Source organism: Hylobates moloch, unplaced genomic scaffold (genome assembly GCF_009828535.3).
Source record: "Hylobates moloch isolate HMO894 unplaced genomic scaffold, HMol_V3 SCAFFOLD_10, whole genome shotgun sequence".
NCBI lineage: Eukaryota > Metazoa > Chordata > Mammalia > Primates > Hylobatidae > Hylobates > Hylobates moloch.
The window spans coordinates 23216725-23241470 of NW_026652285.1; the positions used below are offsets into that span (position 1 = coordinate 23216725).

Genomic DNA, 24746 nt, shown 5'->3' on the forward strand with positions numbered 1-24746 from the left:
AAAATCAGTCATTTGGAAGATGTCCCAAAACATTTAATCTTTTCTTCAGCAGGATGACTCTCAATTTTCTAAAGGCATTGTTCTGACCATACTTCTGTCTCAGTGGTTTTCTTTGTCCTCAAACTCATACCATTTTACATCTCTCCTCTCCTGCCTTGGCAGGAGTTCGTTATCAGACAATGTTTATCATGCTTAAGCACATTTAGGCAGCAGGGGAAAAAAGAAAGTCTGGGGGAAGTAGTTCAAGAAAGACAAAAGGTCTTTGTAAAGACAGAGTATAGTATGAATTTAATATATTTCTAAATACTCAGTTCTTGTCACTGTCTCCAAGATAAACAGATGTTTATCAACAGTTCATTCTGCATGACACTGCTATAGTGATTTTTTTTTTTCATAGCATGGAAAAAAATGCAGTAGTTAGGAAAACAAAATAGAAAATTATGATAGAAATTAGTCTTTAAAATTACTGTAACATACGAAGCTGAATGATAATATGGTAGTTAAAATCCTTTCAGACTATGATTTTGGGGAGAGGTGACTAAAGTTTGGAGAAGCAAGTGTATTTTTTATACATGACAGTAATGAAAACTTTTTACTTTATTTTATCTCTCCTGTATATTCTTTAAGTTTTCTTTCAGGTTAACCTATGTCATCAAACATTCTGTAAAATGTATTAGCCAAGTCCACCCAAGGTCTCTGTTGTACAGCAAGATTATGTCCTAGAAATGTGACCACAGCATGTATATTGTCCCCTCTCATCTTCCTTCCTTCTGCTTTGTTTTAATGTTTCCATCTAACAGCAAAAAGGGGCAGGGAGTCTGCCAACAGCCTACATATTAGAACAGTTCTTTAAAGGAAGGAAATGGAGGAAATCTTAGACAAAAATCAGGATAATCATTTGAAACATATGATATTTTTACACTAGCTGTTAGATCCAGGATGCAACTGTTTTAATCACTTGATTTATTTATAATTGCAATTTCTGATCCCAAGATCTTATTCTTTATATATCTGGTTACTTATATTGATATTTGTTTATGTTGCACAGTGTGTGTTTGTGTTTATAATCACATGTGCTTTTTAAGATGGTGTTTAAAAGGAGTAACCCTTCCACAGCATGTCCTCCTCACATTCTTCCACCAGAGAAGAGGCCCCCTGAGCCCCCCGGACCTCCACCGCCGCCACCTCCACCCCCTCTGGTTGAAGGCGATCTTTCCAGCGCCCCCCAGGAGTTGAACCCAGCCGTGACAGCCGTCTTGCTGCAACTTTTATCCCAGCCTGAAGCAGAGCCTCCTGGCCACCTGCCACATGAGCACCAGGCCTTGAGACCAATGGAGTACTCCACCCGACCCCATCCAAACAGGACTTATGGAAACACTGATGGGCCTGAAACAGGGTTCAGTGCCATTGACACTGATGAACGAAACTCTGGTCCAGCGTCGACAGAATCTGTGGTCCAGACCCTGGTGAAGAACAGGACCTTCTCAGGCTCTGTGAGCCACCTTGGGGAGTCCAGCAGTTACCAGGGCACAGGGTCAGTGCAGTTTCCAGGGGACCAGGACCTCCGTTTTGCCAGGGTCCCCTTAGCATTACACCCGGTGGTCGGGCAACCATTCCTGAAGGCTGAGGGAAGCAGCAATTCTGTGGTACATGCAGAGACCAAATTGCAAAACTATGGGGAGCTGGGACCAGGAACCACTGGGGCCAGCAGCTCAGGAGCAGGCCTTCATTGGGGGGGCCCAACTCAGTCTTCTGCTTATGGAAAACTCTATCGGGGGCCTACAAGAGTCCCACCAAGAGGGGGAAGAGGGAGAGGAGTTCCTTACTAACCCAGAGACTTCAGTGTCCTGAAAGATTCCTTTCCTATCCATCCTTCCATCCAGTTCTCTGAATCTTTAGTGAAATCATTTGCCAGAGCGAGGTAATCATCTGCATTTGGCTACTGCAAAGCTGTCTGTTGTATTCCTTGCTCACTTGCTACTAGCAGGCGACTTACGAAATAATGATGTTGGCACCATTTCCCCCTGGATGGGCTATAGCCAGAACATTTACTTCAACTCTACCTTAGTAGATACAAGTAGAGAATATGGAGAGGATCATTACATTGAAAAGTAAATGTTGTATTAGTTCATTGCCTGCACTTACTGATCGGAAGAGAGAAAGAACAGTTTCAGTTTTGAGATGGCTCAGGAGAGGCTCTTTGATTTTTAAAGTTTTGGGGTGGGGGTTGTGTGTGGTTTCTTTCTTTTGAATTTTAATTTAGGTGTTTTGGGTTTTTTTCCTTTAAAGAGAATAGTGTTCACAAAATTTGAGCTGCTCTTTGGCTTTTGCTATAAGGGAAACAGAGTGGCCTGGCTGATTTGAATAAATGTTTCTTTCCTCTCCACCATCTCACATTTTGCTTTTAAGTGAACACTTTTTCCTCATTGAGCATCTTGAACATACTTTTTTTCCAAATAAATTACTCATCCTTAAAGTTTACTCCACTTTGACAAAAGATATGCCCTTCTCCCTGCACATAAAGCAGGTTGTAGAACATGGCATTCTTGGGCAAGTAGGTAGACTTTACCCAATCTCTTTCCTTTTTTGCCCATGTGTGCTGTCTCTCTCTCTCTCTTTCTCTCTCTGTCTCTTGCTTGCTCGCTCTCACTCTTGCTGTTTCTCTCTCTTTGAGGCATTTGTTTGGAAAAAATCGTTGAGATGCCCAAGAACCTGGGATAATTCTTTACTTTTTTTGAAATAAAGGAAAGGAAATTCAGACTCTTACATTGTTCTCTGTAACTCTTCAATTCTAAAATGTTTTGTTTTTTAAACCATGTTCTGATGGGGAAGTTGATTTGTAAGTGTGGACAGCTTGGGCATTGCTGCTGAGCTGTGGTTAGATATGATGCCTCCATACCTAGAGGGCTAATAACGGCATTTAGCATATTGTTTACACATATATTTTTATGTCAAAAAAAAAAACCTTTCAAACAGAGCATTGTGATATTGTCAAAGAGGAAAACAAATCCTGAAGATACATGGAAATGTAACCTAGTTTAGGGTGGGTATTTTTCTGAAGATACATCAATACCTGACCTTTTTTAAAAAAATAATTTTAAAACAGCATACTGTGAGGAAGAACAGTATTGACATATCCACATCCCAGCATGTGTACCCTGCCAGTTCTTTTAAGGATTTTTCCTCCAAAGAGATTTGGATTTGGTTTTGGTAAAAGGGGTTAAATTGTGCTTCCAGGCAAGAATTTTGCCTTATCATAAACAGGAAATGAAAAAGGGAAGGGCTGTCAGGGTGGGATAATTTGGGAGGCTTCTCATTCTGGCTTCTATTTCTATGTGAGTACCAGCATATAGAGTGTTTTAAAAACAGATACATTTCATATAATTTATCTGCACAGACTTAGACCTTCAGGAAACATAGGTTAAGCCCCCTTTTACAAAGAAAAAGCAAACATACTTCAGCATCTTGGAGGGTAGTTTTCAAAACTCAAGTTTCATGTTTCAATGCCAAGTTCTTATTTTAAAAAATAAAATCTACTTATAAGAGAAAGGTGCATTACTTAAAAAAAAAAAAAAGAAACTTTAAAGAAATGAAAGAAGAACCCTCTTCAGATACTTACTTGAAGACTGTTTTCCCCTGTTAATGAGATATAGGTAGATATCGGTGTGTGTATTTCTTTATTATTCTCTGGTTTTTGATCTGGCCTTGCCTCCAGGGCCAAACACTGATTTAGAAAGAGAGCCTTCTAGCTATTTTGGCTTGATGGCTTTTTATACCAATGTGTCCAGTTAGATTTACTAGGCTTACTGACATGCTATTGGTAAACTGCATTAAAGTTCATCTGAACCTTCTGTCTGTTGACTTCTTAGTCCTCAGACATGGGCCTTTGTGTTTTAGAATATTTGAATTTGAGTTATTGGGCCCCACTCCCTGTTTTTTATTAAAGAACTTGAGCCTGGGATACTTTCAGAAGTATCTGTTCAATGAAAAAAAGTTGGTTTCCCATCAAATATGAATAAAATTCTCTATATATTTTCATTGTATTTTGGTTATCAGCAGTCATCAATAATGTTTTTCCCTCCCTTCTCCCACCTCTTATTTTTAATTATGCCAAATATCCTAAATAATATACTTAAGCCTCCATTCCCTCATCCCTACTAGGGAAGGGGGTGAGTGTATGTGTGAGTGTATGTGTATGTATGATCCCATCTCACCCCCACCCCCATTTTGGGAGTCTTTTAAAATGAAAACAAAGTTTGGTAGTTTTGACTATTTCTAAAAGCAGAGGAAAAAAACTTATTTAAATATCCTGGAATCTGTATGGAGGAAGAAAAGGTATTTGTTAATTTTTCAGTTATGTTATCTATAAACATGATGGAAGTAAAGGTTTGGCAGATTTACAACTTGACTATTTGAAAATTACAAACCCAATTCCATTCAAAAGTGGTTTTCGTTTTGTTTTAATTATTGTACAATGAGAGATATTAAGTCTATTAAATACATTATTTTGAACAGATGAGAAATCTGATTCTGTTCATGAGTGGGAGGCAAAACTGGTTTGACCGTGATCATTTTTGTGGTTTTGAAAACAAATATCCTTGACCCAGTTTCCTTAGTTTTTTCTTCAGCTGTCCATAGGAATGATAAGTATTTGAAAGCAACATCAAATCTATACGTTTAAAGCAGGGCAGTTAGCACAAATTTGCAAGTAGAACTTCTATTAGCTTATGCCATAGACATCACCCAACCACTTGTATGTGTGTGTGTATATATAATATGCATATATAGTTACCGTGCTAAAATGGTTACCAGCAGGTTTTGAGAGAGAATGCTGCATCAGAAAAGTGTCAGTTGCCACCTCATTCTCCCTGATTTAGGTTCCTGACACTGTATTCCTTTCTCTCTCGTTTTTGACCCCCATTGGGTGTATCTTGTCTATGTACAGATATTTTGTAATATATTAAATTTTTTTCTTTCAGTTTATAAAAATGGAAAGTGGAGATTGGAAAATTAAATATTTCCTGTTACTATACCACTTTTGCTCCATTGCATTTCCTTCTTAATCTGTACCCCCCGAGCATATCTAATCATGTATAAAGGACGTTTTTCCTCCACTTTATCTTAGGGTTTCTCTGTCTCAGAATCATTATAGACTCATAAACTCCCCCTCCCAGCAAAAGGTTATCAGGATTGGAAGAGGTGCTTGAAAACGCTAGACTAGGAACTAGAGAATAAAAAATGAGTTGGGAAAAACCATAAAATGTGATTTTTTTAAAGTAGAAAAGTTATACAAATAATGGTACCAAACCATCATAAGAGTTGAGCTTCATGTACCCTGACTCCTCCTGACAGGAGAGGTAAGTGGGTTTCAGCTCAACTGTCATCAAGGGAAGTTGGTAAGAGGCTGTTCAGACCCAAAGGATGGTCTTAAACCAGACTCCACCACCCACCCTACCCCAGTTCCCATGTTATTACATGCAGAGTCAGCATGGGGATTAGTGTACCTACCTTTGTTGAGATTTCCCAATGCGTTGCCAATCCAGAAAATGAACCAAAAAGTTGTTTAAAATCTCTATTGTTTCCAAAATCTTTCCCATCTCCACCTGAAGACAGAATTGCTTCCCTTTCTCTTTCATGGCTTAGAACACAGGATAAATTTGCCCCTGTGGTATGTGCTGCAATCCTGCTAGTTATGACAAATAGGCAGAGGGCAGATAAAGTCCACTAAGAGAAAGAAAGAGGGGCAATAGGTATCTGTAGTTGTAAATGGGGTGAGCAAGTCATACAAGAAGGTTAAGGGATACACCAGAGCAAGGGAAATTAGAAGGAAGTTGAATTCAAAAACTGGTGATGATGAGAGTTGCCAACCTGTTTTTGAATCCTCAAAAGTTTAAGTGGTGTTCCCTTGCCTGTGGGCTAAGTCACATCTTAGAAGGAGAATGGAGAGCTCAAGATAGTTCCAATTTCTGGAATTATGTGTTCCTGGTTGCAAGTTCATGATTGGGGTATAAACTTCAACCTACTAGAAACTATTGTTTTCACTTCATAGCAGTGAAAATTGAAGCAGTGTCTTTTCAATTCTGGGCCTAAAGGCTGAGGACCTTACTAACCTAGATTTTTCTGTCATACCCAAGGCCATTTCTAACCAGAAACCATGCTGTTCAGTACCTCAATTTCTTAGGCACTGTCCTTTCCTAGATAGGCATCCTTAACTGAATGGTTAGTGCCTCAAAGAAGTAAACAGTTAATGCTCTTGGTGCTGATCTTGGGATTTCTGTTGTTATTAAAGATTGCCTCATAGCTTGCCTGTTTTTTAACTATTGAGTGACTTTTCATATCCTAATCATCCATAAGGTCTAAGTGGAATGGGAATGGGGAATTCCTCAAGGGAGGAAGCACTCAACCATTCCAAGAGAGAGGTGGAACTGCTGAGTCTTCTGGTTGTCCTGAGAGGCAAGGTGAGCATTCCTGGACACTTTGGTTAATTTTACCGTCCAGGTGTGACAGTTCTCATCTGTAGGAACACCTCCAGTGTTCCTAACCTTAGGAATTCTCTCAAGTAGGAGATTACTCCAAGCCAGAGTTGAAAGACTTTGGGGGAGTACGACACCTCAAGGAATTACTGGTGGTACTCCTTACTGTATGCAACTGTCTCTCCATCTCCTATCCACCCACTTCTTTTCCTATTTCTCTTTCTCCCCACTCACCATTCAACTGGAATAATTTAGGCCTACCATCGGTATTGATTGCTTAACCCTACCAGGTATTTAGAGTTACTGCTATTTCATTGTTTTGAAAGGTAATGAGAGTCAATTCAGAAGACAAATATCTATCTGGATCCTCAACCTACTGCAGTGGAAAGTGAAGGAGAAAGCAAACTAACCATACTTTCTTATTGCTAGGAGCTATGAAAGGAGCTTTTCATTCGTGTTATGTAGGGTACAAAATAATCTTTTGTACCCTGGCCAGGAAAGGCAGGGAGTCATCTTTCTGTCTTCCTGCTTCCCCTCTTTCAACCTTCACCTTTTTATCCTCTTCTTCCATATCCTGAGATTGTTGCTTTTGCTGATGACATTTCTAAGCTCAGTTGCAGATGGTGTCTGTGGGAAGTAAGGCTTGGTGAGAAGAGGGCTTTCTGGTATCTAAGAGAAAGCAGATAAGAGTTGCTTTAATGTCCTGGTGATTAATCACTGGGGTGCCAAAACACTTTGACCACTGGATTTCTCTCATCTCTTATCTCAAAAAACTAGTACTCCAAGGCTGAGAGAAAGAGACTGATACTGAGTTTGTCTTTCATACCCTCTAAGTGGGTAGTTTGTTAGTGGACCATTCTCAATTTGCAACCTTCAGCTACAGCATACTTCTCTGGAATAAGAAGGTATAGCCATGAAATAAATTCACTTAGACCCAGGTTCTCTAGGACCTGTAAATGGATGGACTTTTTGATATCTTGCTCTGGCATGGTTGTAAACTACAGATAGTATTGACAGCTCTAAAGGAATGAAGGGCATTTTATCCAGGCCAAACCAACCCTGAGGGAGGCAGCATGAAGAAACCTTTAAGAAGTCCACCATATAGCAGTCAGCTAAGTAAAGAACAAAGCCTGAGTCTTGGAGGATGTCTTTTATCTACCTAAGGGGCCTATCTGATGGACTCTCTCTAGGAGGGGATCCTTCTCCCTCCTGAGTCTTAGAACTACAATAGTGCCTAATGAGGGACACCCTTGGTGAGGATCAGCTTGTAGGTGACCCTCCTCACCAAGGCTAATGCAGTTTTGAATGCATTCGGCCCTGGAGAAAACAGGCTGAATTCCAAGACCTAAAGAAAGCTTAGTAGCCTGGTCCCTTTTTTAAAGTCTGGAACTTTTTAGTTTGGCCTTATACTAGTGTTAATATCTATAATTTCTGTTAGGGGACCAAGTCTCAGAAAATGAAGCAATATAAGAGGTGGAAATCAGGGTAAGAAGGGAGAACTAGAAGAGTCTGATAGCTGGGCTGCAGAAAGAGACTTGGGGTATAATTGCTTATTTTTATTTATTTATTTTTGAGATGGACTTGCTCTTGGAGTGCAGTGGTGTGATCTTGGCTCACTGCAGTCTCCACCTCCCAGGTTCAAGCAATTCTCCTGCCTCAGCCTCCCAAGTAGCTGGGATTACAGGTGCGTGCCACCATGCCCGGCTAGTTTTTTGTATTTTTAGTAGAGACAGGGTTTCACCATGCTAGCCAGGCTGGTCTTGAACTCCTGACCTTGTGATCCACCCGCCTCGGCCTCCCAAAGTGCTGGGATTACAGGTGTGAGCCACCGCGCCCAGCGTGGATATAATTCCTTATAAAGAAGAGAGGGATATGGGATGGAAGGAAAAATTATGGTTGAGTTAGTGAAATTTATAGGGTAATTTTCTTAGAGATTCACAGTTCATTTCAGGAAGACCCCATTAAAGCACCAATACTGAGTAAAGAATTCCCCTTAATTACAGTAGTCTTACCTTTAGGGTTGGAGGATGGGCCAAGAACCCCTAGCATACTATGAAGACATTTTCTGTAGGGAAACTAGAAAATATGGGCAAATATGTTAAGCAATATATAAGGACATTTACTTAACACTGTTATCTACATAGTTCAAGAGAGTAATTCAAGAATAAGGAGGAATGACATGGATGCATCACATCAAACAGTTATTTGTATTGTTTGAATTTCAAAACTCCTGCAAGTGGTTTTAGGTATGCTAAGTCAACCTAGAGACTAGTAGTATTCCTCTGCCACTCATTTTAGATCCAAATGATGGCAGTGCATAGAAGAACAAACGAGAATATGCGAATTAGAGTCACAGAATGTTAGAGCTACAAAAGAAGATTAGTTTGTTTAATTCAGTACCATCTTTAATCAGTAAAAAACACCCAGAAAGGCTGAGGAACCTGTATGGTGTTGCGAGAAAGAAGGAAGAGAAAAGGAACTAACATTGTTGGGTACCTGCTATGTGTCAGGCACTGCCTAAGTGCTTTGTTTTTATCTTGATTGATTAGCACCTTGAGGCTAAGGGATAGAATGAATAAATGGCAAACCCCAGCTAGCTGGGAGCGGTGGCTCACGCCTGTAATCCCAGCACTTTGGGAGGCCAAGGTGGGCGGATCACGAGGTCAGGAGATCGAGACTATCCTGGCTTACACAGTGAAACCCCATCTCTATTAAAAATACAAAAAATTAGCCAGGCGTGGTGGCACAAGCCTGTAGTCCCAGCTTCCCGGGAGGCTGAGGCAGGAGAATTTGCTTGAACCTAGGAGATGGAGGTTGCAGTGAGTGAAGATTGCGCCACTTCACTCCAGCCTAGGTGACAGAGCAAGACTCCATCTCAAATAAATAAATAAATAAATAAATAAGGCTAGTATCCTGAGCAATATGTAGGAGATAAAGGGGAGCAGTAGACCACGTTTTCCTCTCTAACCACACAGGGCTAAACTAGAGGAAGTAAAGAGTCAGCATTTGAGAGTGAGGTTAATCTAAGGAAGTATTTGCCAAACTGTTGAAAGAGACTCATATAACTTCTCCATTCCTAGAGACCTTCTAAAACATGTTGATAAGAGATAAGACTGATAGGGACCAAGATTACTCTTGGCTCTGGAATTGATTTTCATTTTGGAAAATCAAGTCATGACCTGAGAATGTGGGATTAATCGTACAAATAGGAAACAAAATGGAGCTTCTCATCCTAAGATGTCTTCAAAGAGAACAGTATTTATATACCATGAATGAAGGAGATAAATTCCTTTGGTGACTGTACTTGTTTTTTGTTTTGTTTTGTAACACTTTGAAGTCATGAAACTGAATTTGTAATCTTGGGGAGATTCAGTGCCAAGTTCAAGGCAGGCGGCAGTTTGAAAATTGACAGAATAAGATTGTGTTCCTCGTGGTTGTTTGATATAATATCCCAATAGTTATACCATGAGGGCTGCTTCGGTGGGGAGCATTAATATCATTAGCAGAGGCATGTCCTGAGTACAGACAGGACAACCTCTGAGGAAGAAGACTGGGGGAGGGTCCCACCTTCAGGAAGCTTCTGGGCCTTGTGAGAGAGGTCAGTCTTACAGCTGGTGGAGAGTGGGGAATCTGTATTTGTAAGTCAACATATCAATGCAGGTTATAATATAAAACTATTATAAGAGGAAACCAAAGCAAAGAAATAATCAGAAAAAGTGGACTTACTCAGAAACAGTTATTTGAAAATAAAGAAGATAGGGGACAGAACAGAAGAGGAAGGTGAGCAGTGGGAGGAATCTCATGGAAGAGGGCTCGTGTATGTTTTGTGCAGAGGCTGTGAATTGGCTGACCAGAATGGTACAGGAAAAGAGTATTAGGAAATGAAGTTGGAGGAGCAACCTCATTGGCTTGAATGAGGAATTTGATTTGTTAAGCAGTAGCAAGGAACAGAGCATGATGAGATGAAAATCACATTGAGGACTTTTGTAGCAGTACTTGATCAAGGAAGTAGGAAAGTTCAGTAGAATATTATTGTTCTTGCCAAGACATGAAGCACTGAGAGTTTACAATAGAGTAAGACAAGGAGAATCAGAGGAAAGAAAGTGGGTTCATAGGAATTAGCAAGGCTTGGTCACAGCATGGATGTGAGGAGAGGGATGAAAGCCTCAGGATGATGATCCCAAGACACATTTGTGCTGTTGGTGGTGATGAAAGCTTGATAAGAGAGAACTGCTTTGTTTTTAAATAGGAAGTGTTTTATCTTATTAACCAATTGATAAGATGTGTCAATGTTCAGTATTGCAGAGTCTAGGAGGGGGCACTGCCCCTGGAGAATAGTGGAGCATGCACCATGTGTCCAGACGATAACCTGCATGCACCCTGCCCTTTTCAGGTTGAAGAACCAGGCAAGAGGGAGTCTCTTGCTAGGGTGTGCCCATAGACTTCAAGAATGCTATCCTACTCTGGATCTGGGAAAGAAAATAGTATTTTTGCCAGTTTCTTCCCCTTTAATGCTTTGAAAATGGGATATGACTAGCCTGTGGCAGCATGTGCCTGTGGATGCACAATTCTCTAGCTTGATTCTTGCAAGGCCTTTTTCTGTCCCTCCCTAGGGATCATTTGTATCTCTGATTCCTGCTCCCAGAGCCATAAAGTGGGAGCCCCCATTTATTAATTGGGCTGGGACTGGGGCGGGGGTCGGCGGGGGACTCTTTAGTGCGGCAGGCGGGGGTCTTCCCGAATGAGCCCATTAGCCAGCCCCAACGGCAGCTGAAACGGGGCCGCAGCCAAGTCCTCTCTGTTTCAAAAACCCTCCATCGCCTGCAGCAGATCAGAACAAGGCCTGCGGGAGCCCTTAGCTTCTGATTGCAGCTGAGAGGAAGGACAAAACAATTTATAGGAAGCCAAGTAGCTCCTGTCTCACTGTCTCTTCCTTTCCAACTTTGGGGAAGGGGAAGACTGGGATATGGTATCGCCTCCCACCATGGTTTTTTACAGGCTTAAAGTAGGAGAGAATGAGAGTATATGGACATTGATTGAACACTTACGTCAATGCTGTGGATGTGTTTACACATGTCCCTGCTTTCTTCTTCCCATCCACACACGGTTGAGTTGGATTAGCAGCTACTACTTATGGGGGGCTCCCTAGGTGTGTGCTAAGTCTGGGGAGTGGGGAGGTATGCTTATCATACTCCTTCCTGCCCCATACCTGCTTTCAGTCTCCCATCTGCTTTATCAAAATTCAGGGTTAAAGTTAGACTGCCTCAACTTCTTTTCCTCTTAATGGGAGGAGTTTGGCTCTTTTTTTTTTTTTGAGACGGAGTCTCGCTCTGTCACCCAAGCTGGAGTGCAGTGGCGCGATCTTGGCTCACTGCAAGCTCCACCTCCTGGGTTCATGCCATTCTTCTGCCTTAGCCTCCCAAGTAGCTGGGACTACAGGCACCCGCCACCATGCCGGGCTAATTTTTTTGTATTTTTAGTAGAGACGGGGTTTCGCCATGTTAGCCAGGGCGGTCTCGATCTCCTGACCTCGTGATCAGCCCACCTCAGCCTCCCAAAGTGCTGGGATTACAGGCGTGAGCCACCGCGCCCGGCCCCGAGTTTGGCTCTTAAAGGAAGGCCTCCTTCTGAAACATACTTGTCCCTTTGGTTAAGCCAGCAAGAGAAAGGTAGGCATCTATAGGGGAGTTTCTCTGCAGTGGCCCAGAGAGAAGCTGTAAAGGGCAGGAATGAATGTCTCACTTCCTGATGGAATGACACGTCTCCTCCCTTAGGGAATCATAGATTGCCAGGGCTAGGAAAGAGGTCAGGTAATCTAACCTCTCCCTTTACAGAGCAGGAAACTGAGGCTTAAGGAAGGAAAGTGCCTTGCCCATGCAGCCTCACAGCGAGTTAATGGCAGCCAGCCAGAACTAGATCCAAGAGGCCAGAATCTTGACTTCTGTGAGTAGAGTGCCCCCAACTTTAAGAAGACCCATTCCTGAGAGCCCTGAGCTTCTTCAGGAAAGGAAGGATGGACTGTGAGATTTCAGGAGGGAGAGACGGATTGAGGGGGAAAGGTAGATCTAGAAAGACTGGGAAATTATATATGTATATATAAAAATATATTTTTATCTTAAAGAATAATCTTTCTTTTTTTTTTTTTTCTTTGAGATGGAGTTTCGCTCTTGTCACTCAGGCTGGAGTGCAATGGCGCAATCTCGGCTCACTGCAACCTCCACCTTCTGGGTTCAAGCAATTCTCCTGCCTCAGCCTCCCGAGTAGCTAATGGCTAATTTTTTTGTATTATGTAGCCTGGCTAATTTTTTTGTATTTTTAGTAGAGACAGGGTTTCACCATGTTGGCCAGGCTGATCTCAAAACTCCTGACCTCAGGTGATCTGCCTGCCTCGGCCTCCCAAAGTGCTGGGATTACAGGCGTGAGCCACTGCGCCCAGCCTCTTATTTTCTTTTTCTTTTTCTTTTCTTTTTTTTTTTTTTGAGACGGAGTTTCATTCTTGTTGCCCAGGCTGGAGTGCAATGGTACGATCTCGGCTCACCGCAACCTCTGGCCTCCCGGGTGTGAGCAGCTCTCCTGCCTCAGCCTCCCAAGTAGCTGGGATTACAGGCATGTGCCACCATGCCCGGCTAATTTTGTATTTTTAGTAGAGACGGGGTTTCACCATGTTGGTCAGACTGGTCTTGAACTCCTGACCTCAGGTGATCCACCCACCTCAGCCTCCCAAAGTGCTGGGATTACAGGCGTGAGCCACTGCGCCCGGTCTAAGAATAATCTTCCAATGACATGCAGATTATACAAGTGTAATTTTTATTTAAAGTCAAGAGTTCTGGTTCATTGGGAAGCAGATGGCAGCCACAGCCAAAGATCCTGATGCCCTCAGAGTTAACCCAAACTTCAAAGAGCATTTTGCAACTATCTCTGGAGGTTGGATAGCAGGAAAAGATCCTTAGAGGCAATGTGAGGAATTCACCCTAAATCTCAACTGAAGCTCTTTTGCTATATTGAAAAGAAAAAGGGAATGGAGAAAGAAAACACATCTGCTAGAAAACTATGGTGGGGGAAGGGGTCCCTGAATGAGAGATGAGATGATAGAACTCAGCCGAAAGAGGTATGCTCTGAGATTACAGGAAAATGGTAAGGGGACCTTATACTCCTCTCCTTTATTTTAGTTTTTAAAGTTTTGAGTTGTTTGGTATTCTTCTTTGATGAGGCAGAAGGAAGGTGGTATGTGGTGATCCACAGTGGCCTAAATACCCTAAATAGTGTGTTCAGTTGGCTGACACGCATTGCTAGTTCTGTAAGTCATCTCAGTCTGGTGCCAAGATGCCTTTCCCTCTTTAGACCCCTCCTGGATGTATCTACAGTCCCTTCCAGTGCTTGCTTTCTCTGAGCATATGAGTCTGGGAGCCACTGATGAGCAGAGAGTGGAATGCTGGAGCATGCCTAGGCTGGAAGCAGAATGGTGAAGGGAGGAGGGCATCATTGGGCAGATTAGAAAGAGTTAATGGGTCTAGGGGAGAGGTACTGGGGATCTGCCAAGTGAATATTGTCTGCTGCTGATGAAGAAATGGATCCCAGTACATATCCTTTACATTTTGTTCATCAACTTTGATGGATAGCATAGAGGAAATGTGGAGCTGGTCTCCATGTAAATTTGTCTCTAGGGAATGTATGATAGACCTACTTGTTCAGATTACATTAAGTTTGCTGTCCTGCAAACCTCCCTTCTCACAGTCAGGATCCTTTTTTGCCTTAGAGCCCTTCCTGAAGGAGCTGTTATGGATGAGAGAACCATAAGTCCAACCTGGTGATCTGATCTAAAACTGGGTGGCCTCCTCCCAGTCACCTTCTTTTATTAGCCTTATGTTAACCATTAACCTTCATTGACCTTTATGATTCTGGGTTTCACAGCTTCTGTTTCTGTTGAATTTCCTAACTTTAAGAACCATGTTTTTGCTTTTATCGGCCTAGGAGCTAGGTCCCTGGAGACAAGACTTTTAGAACAGTTGTGACTCTCTCTGGGAGTATACTAAGGTTAGTCTGAATCCTTCGGGGAATTCAGGTTTGAAGGAGTTAGAAGAGTGCTAACATCACCATCACTGTTACCTACCAATGCCATGCTCCCTAGGTGCAAGACCAAAGATGTTCTTTGGTGTCTAGTCCCTTGTCTCATGTCTAATGTAACCTGCCATTTTCCTTTACAGGTAGGAGCAACAGTGGGAATGCCTTCTGAGGAATGCAGTGATGTCCATCGGTCACCTCTCGCCCAGAGCCTGGAAAATTCAGTCTCTTTCACAGAACCTAAAGCCAAGCCAGGTAGGGACCTAAAGCCAATCAGAGGACACTGGCCTGCTTTTGTATGGGATGACCCTACTCCCACCCCACCCCACCCCTGGTCTTAGAGAAGTTTCTTTCTTTTTTTTTTCTTTTTTAATTTTTATTTTTTGAGACAGAGTCTCACTCTGCCGCCAAAGCTGGAGTGCAGTGGTGCAATCTCAGCTCACTTCAACCTGCGCCTCCTGGGTTCAAGCAATTCTCGTGCCTCAGCCTCTTGAGTAGCTGGGATAACAGGCGATCTTCTTTTTTTTTTTTTTTGATGAAGTTTCGCTCTTGTTGCCCAGGCTGGAGTGCAATGGCATGATCTCGGCTCACCGCAACCTCCGCCTCCTGGGGTTCAAGCGATTCTCTTGCCTTAGCCTCCTGAGTAGCTGGGGTTACAGGCATGCACCGCCACACCCGGCTCATTTTGTATATTTAGTAGAGATGGGGTTTCTCCATGTTGGTCAGGCTGGTCTCCAACTCCCGACCTCAGGTGATCCGCCCACCTCAGCCTCCCAAAGTGCTGGGATTACAGGCGTGAGCCACCGCGCCAGGCTAACTAACAGGTGATCTTAGGGAAGTTTCTTATTCCAAAAGATCTCCAGAGGAGTTTCGTTAGCTTTTTATTTGACCCTATTCTGATGTTCTGCCTTCTGATTAATAGATTCTCCCTTCTAGCTAGAGCGGGTAACCCCCTCTCTTGGCATTCCTGTTCTTTCCTCTTGTCCAGCTGTGCTAATGGATGTTCCTCTACAGTGGGTTGCTGATGTCAGTTACTGGGTTACTCTCAGCCCTCTCCTCCAGGGAAGCTAGCCCTCTAGCCCACAACCCCATCTATATACACAGCCTACAGGGTCTCACTCCTGTTGCCCAGGCTGTAGTGCAATGGCATTATCCTAGCTCACTGCAGCCTCAGGTGATTTCTCCTACCTCATCCTCCCGAGTAGCTGGGACTAGAGGCATGTGCCAACATGCCTGGGTAATTTTTCGTATTTTTAGTAGAGACAGGGTTCCACCATGTTGCCCAGGCTGGCCTTGAACTCCTGGACTCAAGCAGTCTGCCTGCCTCGGCTCCTAAAGTGCCGGGATTATAGACGTGAGCCACTATGCCCAGCCCCAAAAAGATTTTTTTTTTTTGAGACATGCTCTGTTGCCCAGGCTGGAGTGAAATGGCGTGATCTCGGCTCACTGCAACCTCTGCCTCCCAGATTCAAGTGATTCTCCTGTCTCAGCCTCCTGAGCAGCTGGGATTACAGGTGCCCACCACTATGCCTGGCTAATTTTTGGTGTTTTTAGTAGGGACGGGGTTTCACCATGTTGGCCAGGCTGGTCTTGAACTCCTGACCTCAGGTGATCTGCCCGCCTCAGCCTCCCAAAGTGCTGGGATTACAGGATTTTTTTTTTCCTTCCTTCCTTCTTTTTTTTTTTGAGACGGAGCCTTGCTCTGTCACCCAGACTGCAGTGCAGTGGTACGATCTCAGCTCACTGCAACCTCCACCTCCTGGGTTCACGCCATTCTCCTGCCTCAGCCTCCCAAGTAGCTGGGACTACAGGCATCCGCCACCACGCCTGGCTAATTTTTTGTATTTTTAGTAGAGATGGGGTTTCACTGTGTTAACCAGGATGGTCTCAATCTCCTGACCTTGTGATCCGCCCGCCTCGGCCTCCCAAAGTGCTGGGATTACAGGCGTGAGCCACCGTGCCCGGCCCCTTCCTCCTTTTTTATGGAACACTTTACAAATTTGCGTCATCCTTGCACAGGGACCATGCTAATCTTCTCTGTATCATTCCAATTTTTTTTTTTTTTTTGAGACGGAGTCTTGCTCTGTCACCCAGGCTGGAGTGCAGTGGCACAATCTTGGCTCACTGCAAGCTCCGCCTCCTGGGTTCATGCCATTCTCCTGCCTCAGCCTCCTCAGTAGCTGGGATTACAGGCACCCACGACCACACCCGGCTAATTTTTTTTGTATTTTTTAGTAGAGGCGGGGTTTCACCATGTTAGCCAGGATGGTCTCGATCTCTTGACCTCGTGATCCGCCTGCCTCAGCCTCCCAAAGTGCTGGGATTACAGGTGTGAGCCACTGCGCCCGACCTCCAATTTTTTTAGTATATGTGCTGCCAAAGCAAGCACCAAAAAGCTATTTTCTATCTCTTTCTTCTCAGTCAAGATAGAGCAGTTCTGTCTCTTCTCACTACCTCTAATCAGCTTCTTCACTTCCTTTCCAGGTTCAATGGGAAATCCCACCTGTCCAAACACTGTGAGACACCAGAATTAGAGGCCTGCAAGCCTGCTTCCTTCATCTCCAATGCCCAGATGGGACAGGTCACCAGCCTCCTGTGTCTACCCCCACCTTTCTTGCTTGCTGGTAGGTGTGCTGCTCCCGCTACCCATCAACCCCAAACAGGGTTATGTTTCTCTCTCGGAGTATTTTTCTCTGTTATTAAATGTCTCCAACAAGGGGAAGGCCTTGGTGACTCGCCTGTATGTCTTCGTAACTTCCAGCCCAAATCTTTAAAGAGCTGCTAACCTCCTGGTATCAAATGTCCATCCCTTTTTCTATAGTTCATGACCATTTTTCCCATTTAGCGGGTGTGGGAAGGGGCTAGTAAACAGATGGTATTTGGTACTGGAGAGGGAGAGTCTAATGACAGGTAGCCTTTCTTCTGGGGGCTAGAAATCTGAAGCCACAGATGTGCATTCTTCCTAGTTGCTTGCTATCCTGGGAGAGTACCAGGATGGTTTTTTTTTTTTTTTTGAGACGGAGTTTCACTCTTGTTGCCCAAGCTGGAGTGCAATGGCACGATCTTGGCTCACTGCAACCTCTGCCTCCCAGGTTCAAGCTATTCTCCTGCCTCAGCCTCCTGATTGCCTGGCTAATTTTTGTATTTTTAGTAGAGATGGGGTTTCTCCATGATGATCAGGCTGGTCTCGAACTCCCAATCTCAGGTGATCCGCCCGCCTTGGCCTCCCAAAGTGCTGGGATTACAGGCGTAAGCCACCGCGCCTGGCCTACCTGGATATTTTGAGGGAATGGTTTTGTGTGTGCGTTTGTTTTTAATAATATCCAGACCGGTCCGAAAGGAAAGATGATTTATCTAGTGTCTATTTCCCAGGACCAGGATCTTAGGCTCTGAGAATCTGTCCATACTCATTCCCAGATGCCTCCAGGAAGTGGAGAATAGACGGCCATAAAACAGAATCAACTACTAGGTGTTACTGTCTTGAGCTCAGGTGTCGGCTCTCCTCTGGGGCCTGTTGAGAGTTGCGGGGTCAGGTGTGGGCAGAGCATCTCCCTGCATCCTGGGCATAGGAGGTGACATCAGCTTATCCTCTTGACCCTAGGCTTCCTCTCTCTGCAGTGCCTCTCTCATCCCTGCAATCCAGACAGCACATGCAGCAGCTCAAATAAGTGCCACCTCTGGGTAAGGTTCTCCCTCTCCTGGTAGGCATATGGGTTGAGTTAGAGGTGAAGCAGGTGGGCTGAGGTAGACAGAGGGATAGGGCAGGTGTTAGCAAGAAATGTCCCTGGATGTAGTCAAGCAGTTAAGTATGCATGGGGTACCTTGAGCACCAGCATTTATAACTCATCTACATGTCTGTCTACCAGGTTATCTGATCGCACAGAACAGGCCTGCCAGTTGGGCAGCTGCGGTCATGGTTTCTGCCACACGAGGGCGCTGCTGGCCAATTAAAACTCATGCCCCTTAGCAGACAGTTTGGGGATGAGGGCACCCTTTCTCCAAAACTGGGGTCAAAAACACCCCCAGAGAGCATGGGCCCAAAAAGCGAGGCAAATAATTGGTACCACTTGTTCTTCCTTTAAAATGGCCTGAGACCCATAAACACTTTGCCCTAGTGGCCTGACATCTCAATGTGCTTCCAGCTGAACTTGGGAAGCCCCCTCTTTCCAGGCACTTAACACCTTGCACAGGTGCATCTCTCCCTCAAGGTGTAGCAGGTTCCAGCTGTATGCCCCGTTGTCCTCCTGCCTTAATGGCAGTCACTTTCAGACCCAGACAGTGGAGGTGCCTGTGGTTTTTAGGGGGAAAAAATCTCTTACAATTGTTCTAAGAAAAGTATTTTGTTAGTGAGAAAGTGTTAGAGGTGACTGAAGCCTGGAAGAGTTAGTCTCCCCGTCACCTACTCCAGCACAAACCTATAGAATTCAAGATGGTCTAGTGGATGTTTGCAGCCTCAGTGGCTGGAATACACCCCAGGACATTCCAGGGCTCTGAGCCAAAAATGGTGTCAGAAAGCTGGATAGGAGGGTGGGCTGCTTTGGGCCATGAGCCTCATACCCACCCTATATCAGGCAGTCTTTCTGCTAGGGGTGCCAAATGGCCCTGGGGCCTCTATGGGACTGAGGACTCCACAATTGACCTTCTATCTCCATGAAGCCCTTCCAGGCTGAACAGGCTAAGGGAAATGACAGAGGTTCTCCTCCTCCTTCCTACCCCCATGCCTGAGGGCCCCTCCCCAGGAGGACAGCTTGATTAAACAGTCGGTGCTGCTGGAATTACTGCACAGCTGGCGCTCCCCCCAGCACCCCGAGCAGAGCAGCAGTGCAGATTAAAATCTCCAATTAGCGTTAAAGTGAAGTGAGGAGGTGCTGAGGCTGCCAAGGAGGCCAGGCGGGGGCCCTGGGTTGGCAAAACCCCCACTCTTGCCTGGATTCTGAGTGTCACCCTTAGTCACCCCTACTTTCCCAGCTCCTCTTCCAAAAGCTTTCAGTGCCCATTAGTTTTGTATCGCTTGGGGCCAGAGGGCTTTGCAGAGGGGTGGAAGGGGGCAAATGCCTTACCTAAAATGCTAGGGACACCATAAGTATGGAGGAGAAGGAGAGCGGTCAGTGCTCATCAAGGGAGATAACCTATTCACTGCCTGCCAGGCAGCCAGGCCAAGGTGACTTCACGCTACAGCTCTGCTCCTTCTTTTTGCCTGGAGAAAAGATAAACAGGACAGGTCCTTTAACTATAAAGTGCTAGGGGACATGGTGCCTACATGAACATCTCTCTCTGCATATTTTGTCCTATCTGACCCATCTGCTCCCACCCAAGTTATGGCTCCTTCCTCCCTCTCTCCATTCTTCTCTCAGCTTTCCTGTGGGCAGGGGTAGGCACAGCCAGGCTTGGGAGCATCGCCATGCCCTGCCACCTGAGTCCCAGCCTGCTCCTCATTATAGTCTTCCCAGTTTGGGGAAGAGCAGTGATATGCCAAGAATGGAGGCCTCAGACTCTCCCAATCCCTGATTTTTACATGTCCCCCCACAAGGCCCCTCTGCCATCTACACTTCTGCCCTTCATCTACCAAGCCCAAAAGGAAGGCATTATAGCTAGCCATGCCCTCTGACTGCCCTCTGCCCCTTTAAGGGAAATGGAAATGGGTACCCAGCTGACTGAACCTACTCACACCTCCAGAAATTAGACACTAGGGCATGGTGCCACCCTCCCAGGCTGGCACATGCTACCCTGGCAGAGGATCAAATAACCCCCCCCGTCATACCCTGCCCCATGTCTTCCTCTACTCTCTCCCTCATGCTTTCTCTCTCTCTCTCTCTCTCTCTCTCTCTGTTTGTCTCTCTCTCTCTCTCTCAGCTCAAAGCACAGCTGAGCCTTAAAAGGGGGGTTGAGGGGGTGGAGAGACCAAGCTGGGGCAGGGGGGTATAGAGCTCCAATAGCACGTTTTCACCTGCCATTTAATTGGATGTATTTTTAATTAATGGGACCTCAGGGACCAACATGAGACAATCTGATATCTGAATAGGGACAGGGGAGGGATTGGGTAAGGGAGGAGGATTGGGCCACTGGGTGCGGTTACTGGGAACCCAGGCCCATCAATCACTGGCCACTTTGCGTTCTGGCATGGAGAATAGCGAGGTGGAGGAGGGGAGGCACTGGGGAGAGATGCCAGGATTTCCCCCCAACTGCCTGGACCTCCAAACGGATTGGAACTATACTGGTTGACTCAGGTCTGGAGCCCAAAATCACAGCCAGAATATGAGGTGAGGCTGTTTTCTTGCTCCTGGGGTTTTGTCTGGTTGGGCTTGTCCCAGGGAGTGCTGTAAAATTGTGAAAGGAAGGTGGGGACAGAGCTTTGAGGTCCTTGTACAGAGAAGACAAGAGCTATGGACCATAGTAACCAGAGACTATGGAGAGACGGAGGAGAAGGGCAGGGTTCAGAGATATTTCTGTATGTTTTGACATAAAATAAGTGCCATGGAGATTACATGCAAAATGGCATGCAAATGAGGCCTGGTGCCTTTTGGGCTATGAATCATAGAACCTTGCTTTTGCAAGAAAGGGAACTTGGCCAGGCGCGGTGGCTCACGCCTGTAATCCCACTGCTTTGGGAGGCCGAAGCAGGTGGATCACTTGAGGCCAGGAGTTCGAGACCAGCCTGGCCAACATGGTGAAATGCCATCTCTACCAAAAAATACAAAAAAATTAGCCGGGCATGGTGATGTGTGCCTGTAATCCCAGCTACTCGGGAGGCTGAGGTAGGAAAATCAGCCTGGGCAACAGAGCAAGATTCCATCTCAAAAAAAAAAAGGGAACTTGGAGCTCATCTTGCCCCACCCCTTCATTTTACAGATGTGAAAAACAAGACCCAGAGAGGGGAAATCATTTGAATCCTGTCCTGGTATTGCTTTGTGTTCCTGGATTTGGAGAATTTCTGGGAACACAGGAAAAGGAAAGGTAGGTAGGTGTTGGGGGAGGAAAGTCAAGGGAAGAAGGTATGCAGGATATTATTCTCCATTGCTTGAAGTCTCAAGTTTCTATCCCCTGTCTTAGAAGCAACTTAGGGGAGTCATGGACAGGTTCAGCTTCTATGGAGCACTGTTGGGGGACATTTCCTCTATACAGCCTGTTCCAGAGATCATCTTATCCATTCTCTTGCTTCCAAGTACACAAATCCCCTACAGCCCCTGACCCCTATGGAATTTTACCATGTCTTATAAGATCTACAGGGAAGGAAATGCGTTATTTACCCCACCTCCTTAACCAAAAAGCAAATCCCCCAATCAAGACTAAATGTTGAGCTTTTTTTTTTTTGAAATCTTATCACATATTTCCCTGCTGCAATATAATAAGCCACTGGAGAAACTTATGCCAACAAATGTATTAAGGAGTAGTCTTATACCTCTTGTCCCATGGCGAAGCCTAGAACAGAGATAGAATTTAAATTCAAGGCCCTGAAGGCTGAATTAGAAATGCTCCTGAATTCATGTGGTGCCATGGCCTTAGAGCTCTTAGACCCCTCTGGCTCTTGTAGTATTGATGTACACTGGAGAAAGGGGCAAGTTTCCAGCTGTACCCATCCCCAACCCCTTGCTTCCTTCACTGTTCACATGCTAGGGTTAGGAGGGAAGAAATGAAGGAGAAAGGGGGCTCTCCCACTAGGTTGCCAAGGTGGCATTTCTTGCCATCCTCCTCCTTCCTCAGAAAACTCAACATTTTTAGTTCCATGCTTCATGAGACTAAGTTAGGTTAGGGGCAAGGATAGGCACAGAGCTTGGAAAGCAGTGCCAGTAAAAACTTTATCACACTCCCCAGGCCCCCAACACCCTTCCCCCACCCAAGAGTTCCCCATTTTATATCCCCAAATCCCCTGAGAAGAGCAAGATCTGCCTAAGTGCCCCCCAGCCTCACCCAGCCCTTCCTTCAGACTCCGAGTCATCTCCTTGGCTATCTAATTGCCTGCCTTCTTAACTACAGACAGGATGAGAAGAGCTCTCCTCAGATCCCTCCAAAACAGTTTGGAAAGAATTTATCTAGGACCCTTTGCCTACTTCTAAGGGCCCCAGGGGTGTCAGCAGGGGAGGAAGGCTGTGCCAAGGGGCTGGAAAGGAAGATTCTCTTGTTGGGAGAGCAGATAAAAGCCTGAAAGTGGTGACAAGGCAGAGGGTGAAGTTTGGGAACTGAGACCTGTAGTCCCACCTGTGGGGCTGGCTGCCTAATGTGTGGCAGGACATTCAGAGCAAGTATTGTTTGTAGGATTTATTAAGTGGCTGCTGTTTACAGAGCTGCTGTTTCTACTCTGGAACACACAGCAGTGGAAAGGAGCATGCATTGAAGGAGAGAGAGTGGCAGGCTTTCTGTAAGCCCTTGTTTTCACCCTTTGTCCATCTCTACTCCAACATATTGCAGTCATGTTAGAGCTAGGGCTAAAAGGCCCTAAAAGCATTCAGTCTATATTCTGGGTGTTTCTCCAAGGAACAGAGCCTCCTTTCTTGTAACTCCTGTCAGATCTGCCTCCCACTCCTAAGGCTTTTTTGTTTGTTTGTTTGTTTGTTTTTGAGATAGAGTCTCACTCTATCGCCCAGGCTGGAGAGTGCAGTGGCGTGATCTCGTCTCACTGCAACCGCTGCCTCCTGGGATCTAGTGATTTTCCTGCTTCAGCCTCCCGAGTACCTGGGATTATAGGCGTGCACCACCATGCCTGACTAATTTTTGTATTTTTAGTAGAGATGGGGTTTCACCATGTTGGCCAGGCTGGTCTCAAACTCCTGACCTCAAGTGATCCGCCTGCCTCGGCCTCCCAAAGTACTGGGATTACAGGAGTGTGGCTCGGCTTCTCATTCCTAAGGTTTAGCCAAGGGTGCCAGATCTTTGCGGGGAAGAGGGGTGACTTGAAGTGAGTGAAAGTTAAAAATTGTAGTACCCAGAATTTCCTGCACTTTGGAGAAAAGGGACTAGGTGAGGTACTCAATGTTAGCCTACGGCTTAACTCTTACTCTAATAGGATCTCTTTCCTCCTTCTCCCTTAAATTTTTCCCACTGGTTGAAGAGAGATCTGGATGTCTAAACCTCCCATCTTGACACCTTGGAGTTTGTTAAGCAGGTCCCCTCTCTGTAGCTTCCAAAGCCATGAAGAAGGGGAAGGAAGACCAAGACAGGGGTAGATAGAGATGGCAGTGCCATGGTGTCCATCAGCACCCAAGGGGAAAGGCCAAGGAGAAGAAGGTAACTAGAGAGGAAGCCAGGAGGAGACGTCTGCTCCTGAAACAGCATTCTTACCCCATCCTCTCCTGCTTCCCCGCTCACATGCCGACAGCACTGTTTGCCCAAGTGTGCCAGCTCGCCTGGCTAGTGATCCTGCTCTGCTGTGCAGGCAGCCAGCTCTCTGCCCCAGCACAGAGCACATGCTGAGGTCTCTCACACTCCTTTACTCACTCATTTCCATGTGTCTATATTGTGGATTCCTAGAAATGAAGGAGGGGACTGTGGGCTTGAAGATAGGAAGATGGCAGGCTCTGGGGCCCATTGGGCACATATCTGCCTGGCTGGAGGAAGGAAAGAGGGAGAAGGCTGCTGGCAGCTCAGCAAGCTCAAGGTTCTGGTGACTCACAGCAGTGGAGGTGGCTCACAAAAACAACAGAGGGGAAGGGATCCAGGCCTATTAGAGCTCTCTTTTGCCCCATATCTCCCCACTCTGAGCTCTGTGAATGAAGGTCCCTCATCTGGATTGTGGAGCAGGGGAGGCCCCAACTATGAAAAAAGAGGGAAATGAGAGAGAAGAGAGCAGGGGAAGCTGAGCATTCCCAGTGAGAGGTATCTCAGTGAGGAAAGGATAGGAGAGGCCAGTTATTCTTGCCCTACTGTATTCATTGGGTGCACAGGGGGTATGGGGCATCCACCTGTGCTAGGGTAGCTCAGTGCCCCTGGGCACTTTCCAGAAGAGGGGTTTCTAGGCAAACACAGTTACTCCTCCCTGCCCTCACTTGCCTGCCCAGAACTCTAGGTACCCAGCTGACACTAAATTTTTAGAAGTAAAACAAGCTGTGTTATAACACCAGAACCTGGAAGGATAACTGCTGGGTCTCAGTCCTCTCCTTTCTGGAAACAGACACCTAGGACAAGAGAGAAGCAGCTAGGGACTCCTATGCTGGCTGAACCAAGGTAGTGGTGCAGGCTGTGGAGGTGGGTGCAGAACCATAGATCTTCAGAAGTGTC

General features: G+C 45.4%; 1 protein-coding gene and 1 pseudogene across 19 annotated transcripts in view; one reads left to right on the top strand and one right to left on the bottom strand.

Annotated features, from left to right (window-relative positions):
* The window catches only part of CDK12 (cyclin dependent kinase 12), a 110130-nt gene that overhangs the window by 70054 nt on the left and 15330 nt on the right, over positions 1 to 24746 (top strand). For 9 of the 19 annotated variants that reach the window (XR_009215118.1, XR_009215121.1, XR_009215114.1 and 6 more), the window contains exons 14-17: positions 14678 to 14789; positions 17019 to 17158; positions 18136 to 18215; positions 21384 to 21488. Coding sequence is in view for 5 of the 19 variants with exons in the window: in XM_032163473.1 (XP_032019364.1) it covers positions 1117 to 1829 (713 nt within the window). In the remaining 14 variants the exon portion in view is untranslated. Of the gene's footprint in view, positions 1 to 1116; positions 5033 to 14677; positions 14790 to 17018; positions 17159 to 18135; positions 18216 to 21383; positions 21489 to 24746 lie in introns of those variants that run through there. The other 10 variants (XM_032163473.1, XM_032163474.2, XM_058444929.1 and 7 more) reach the window with 7 other exon arrangements.
* On the bottom strand, positions 16511 to 16609 carry LOC116475989 (U6 spliceosomal RNA; annotated as a pseudogene).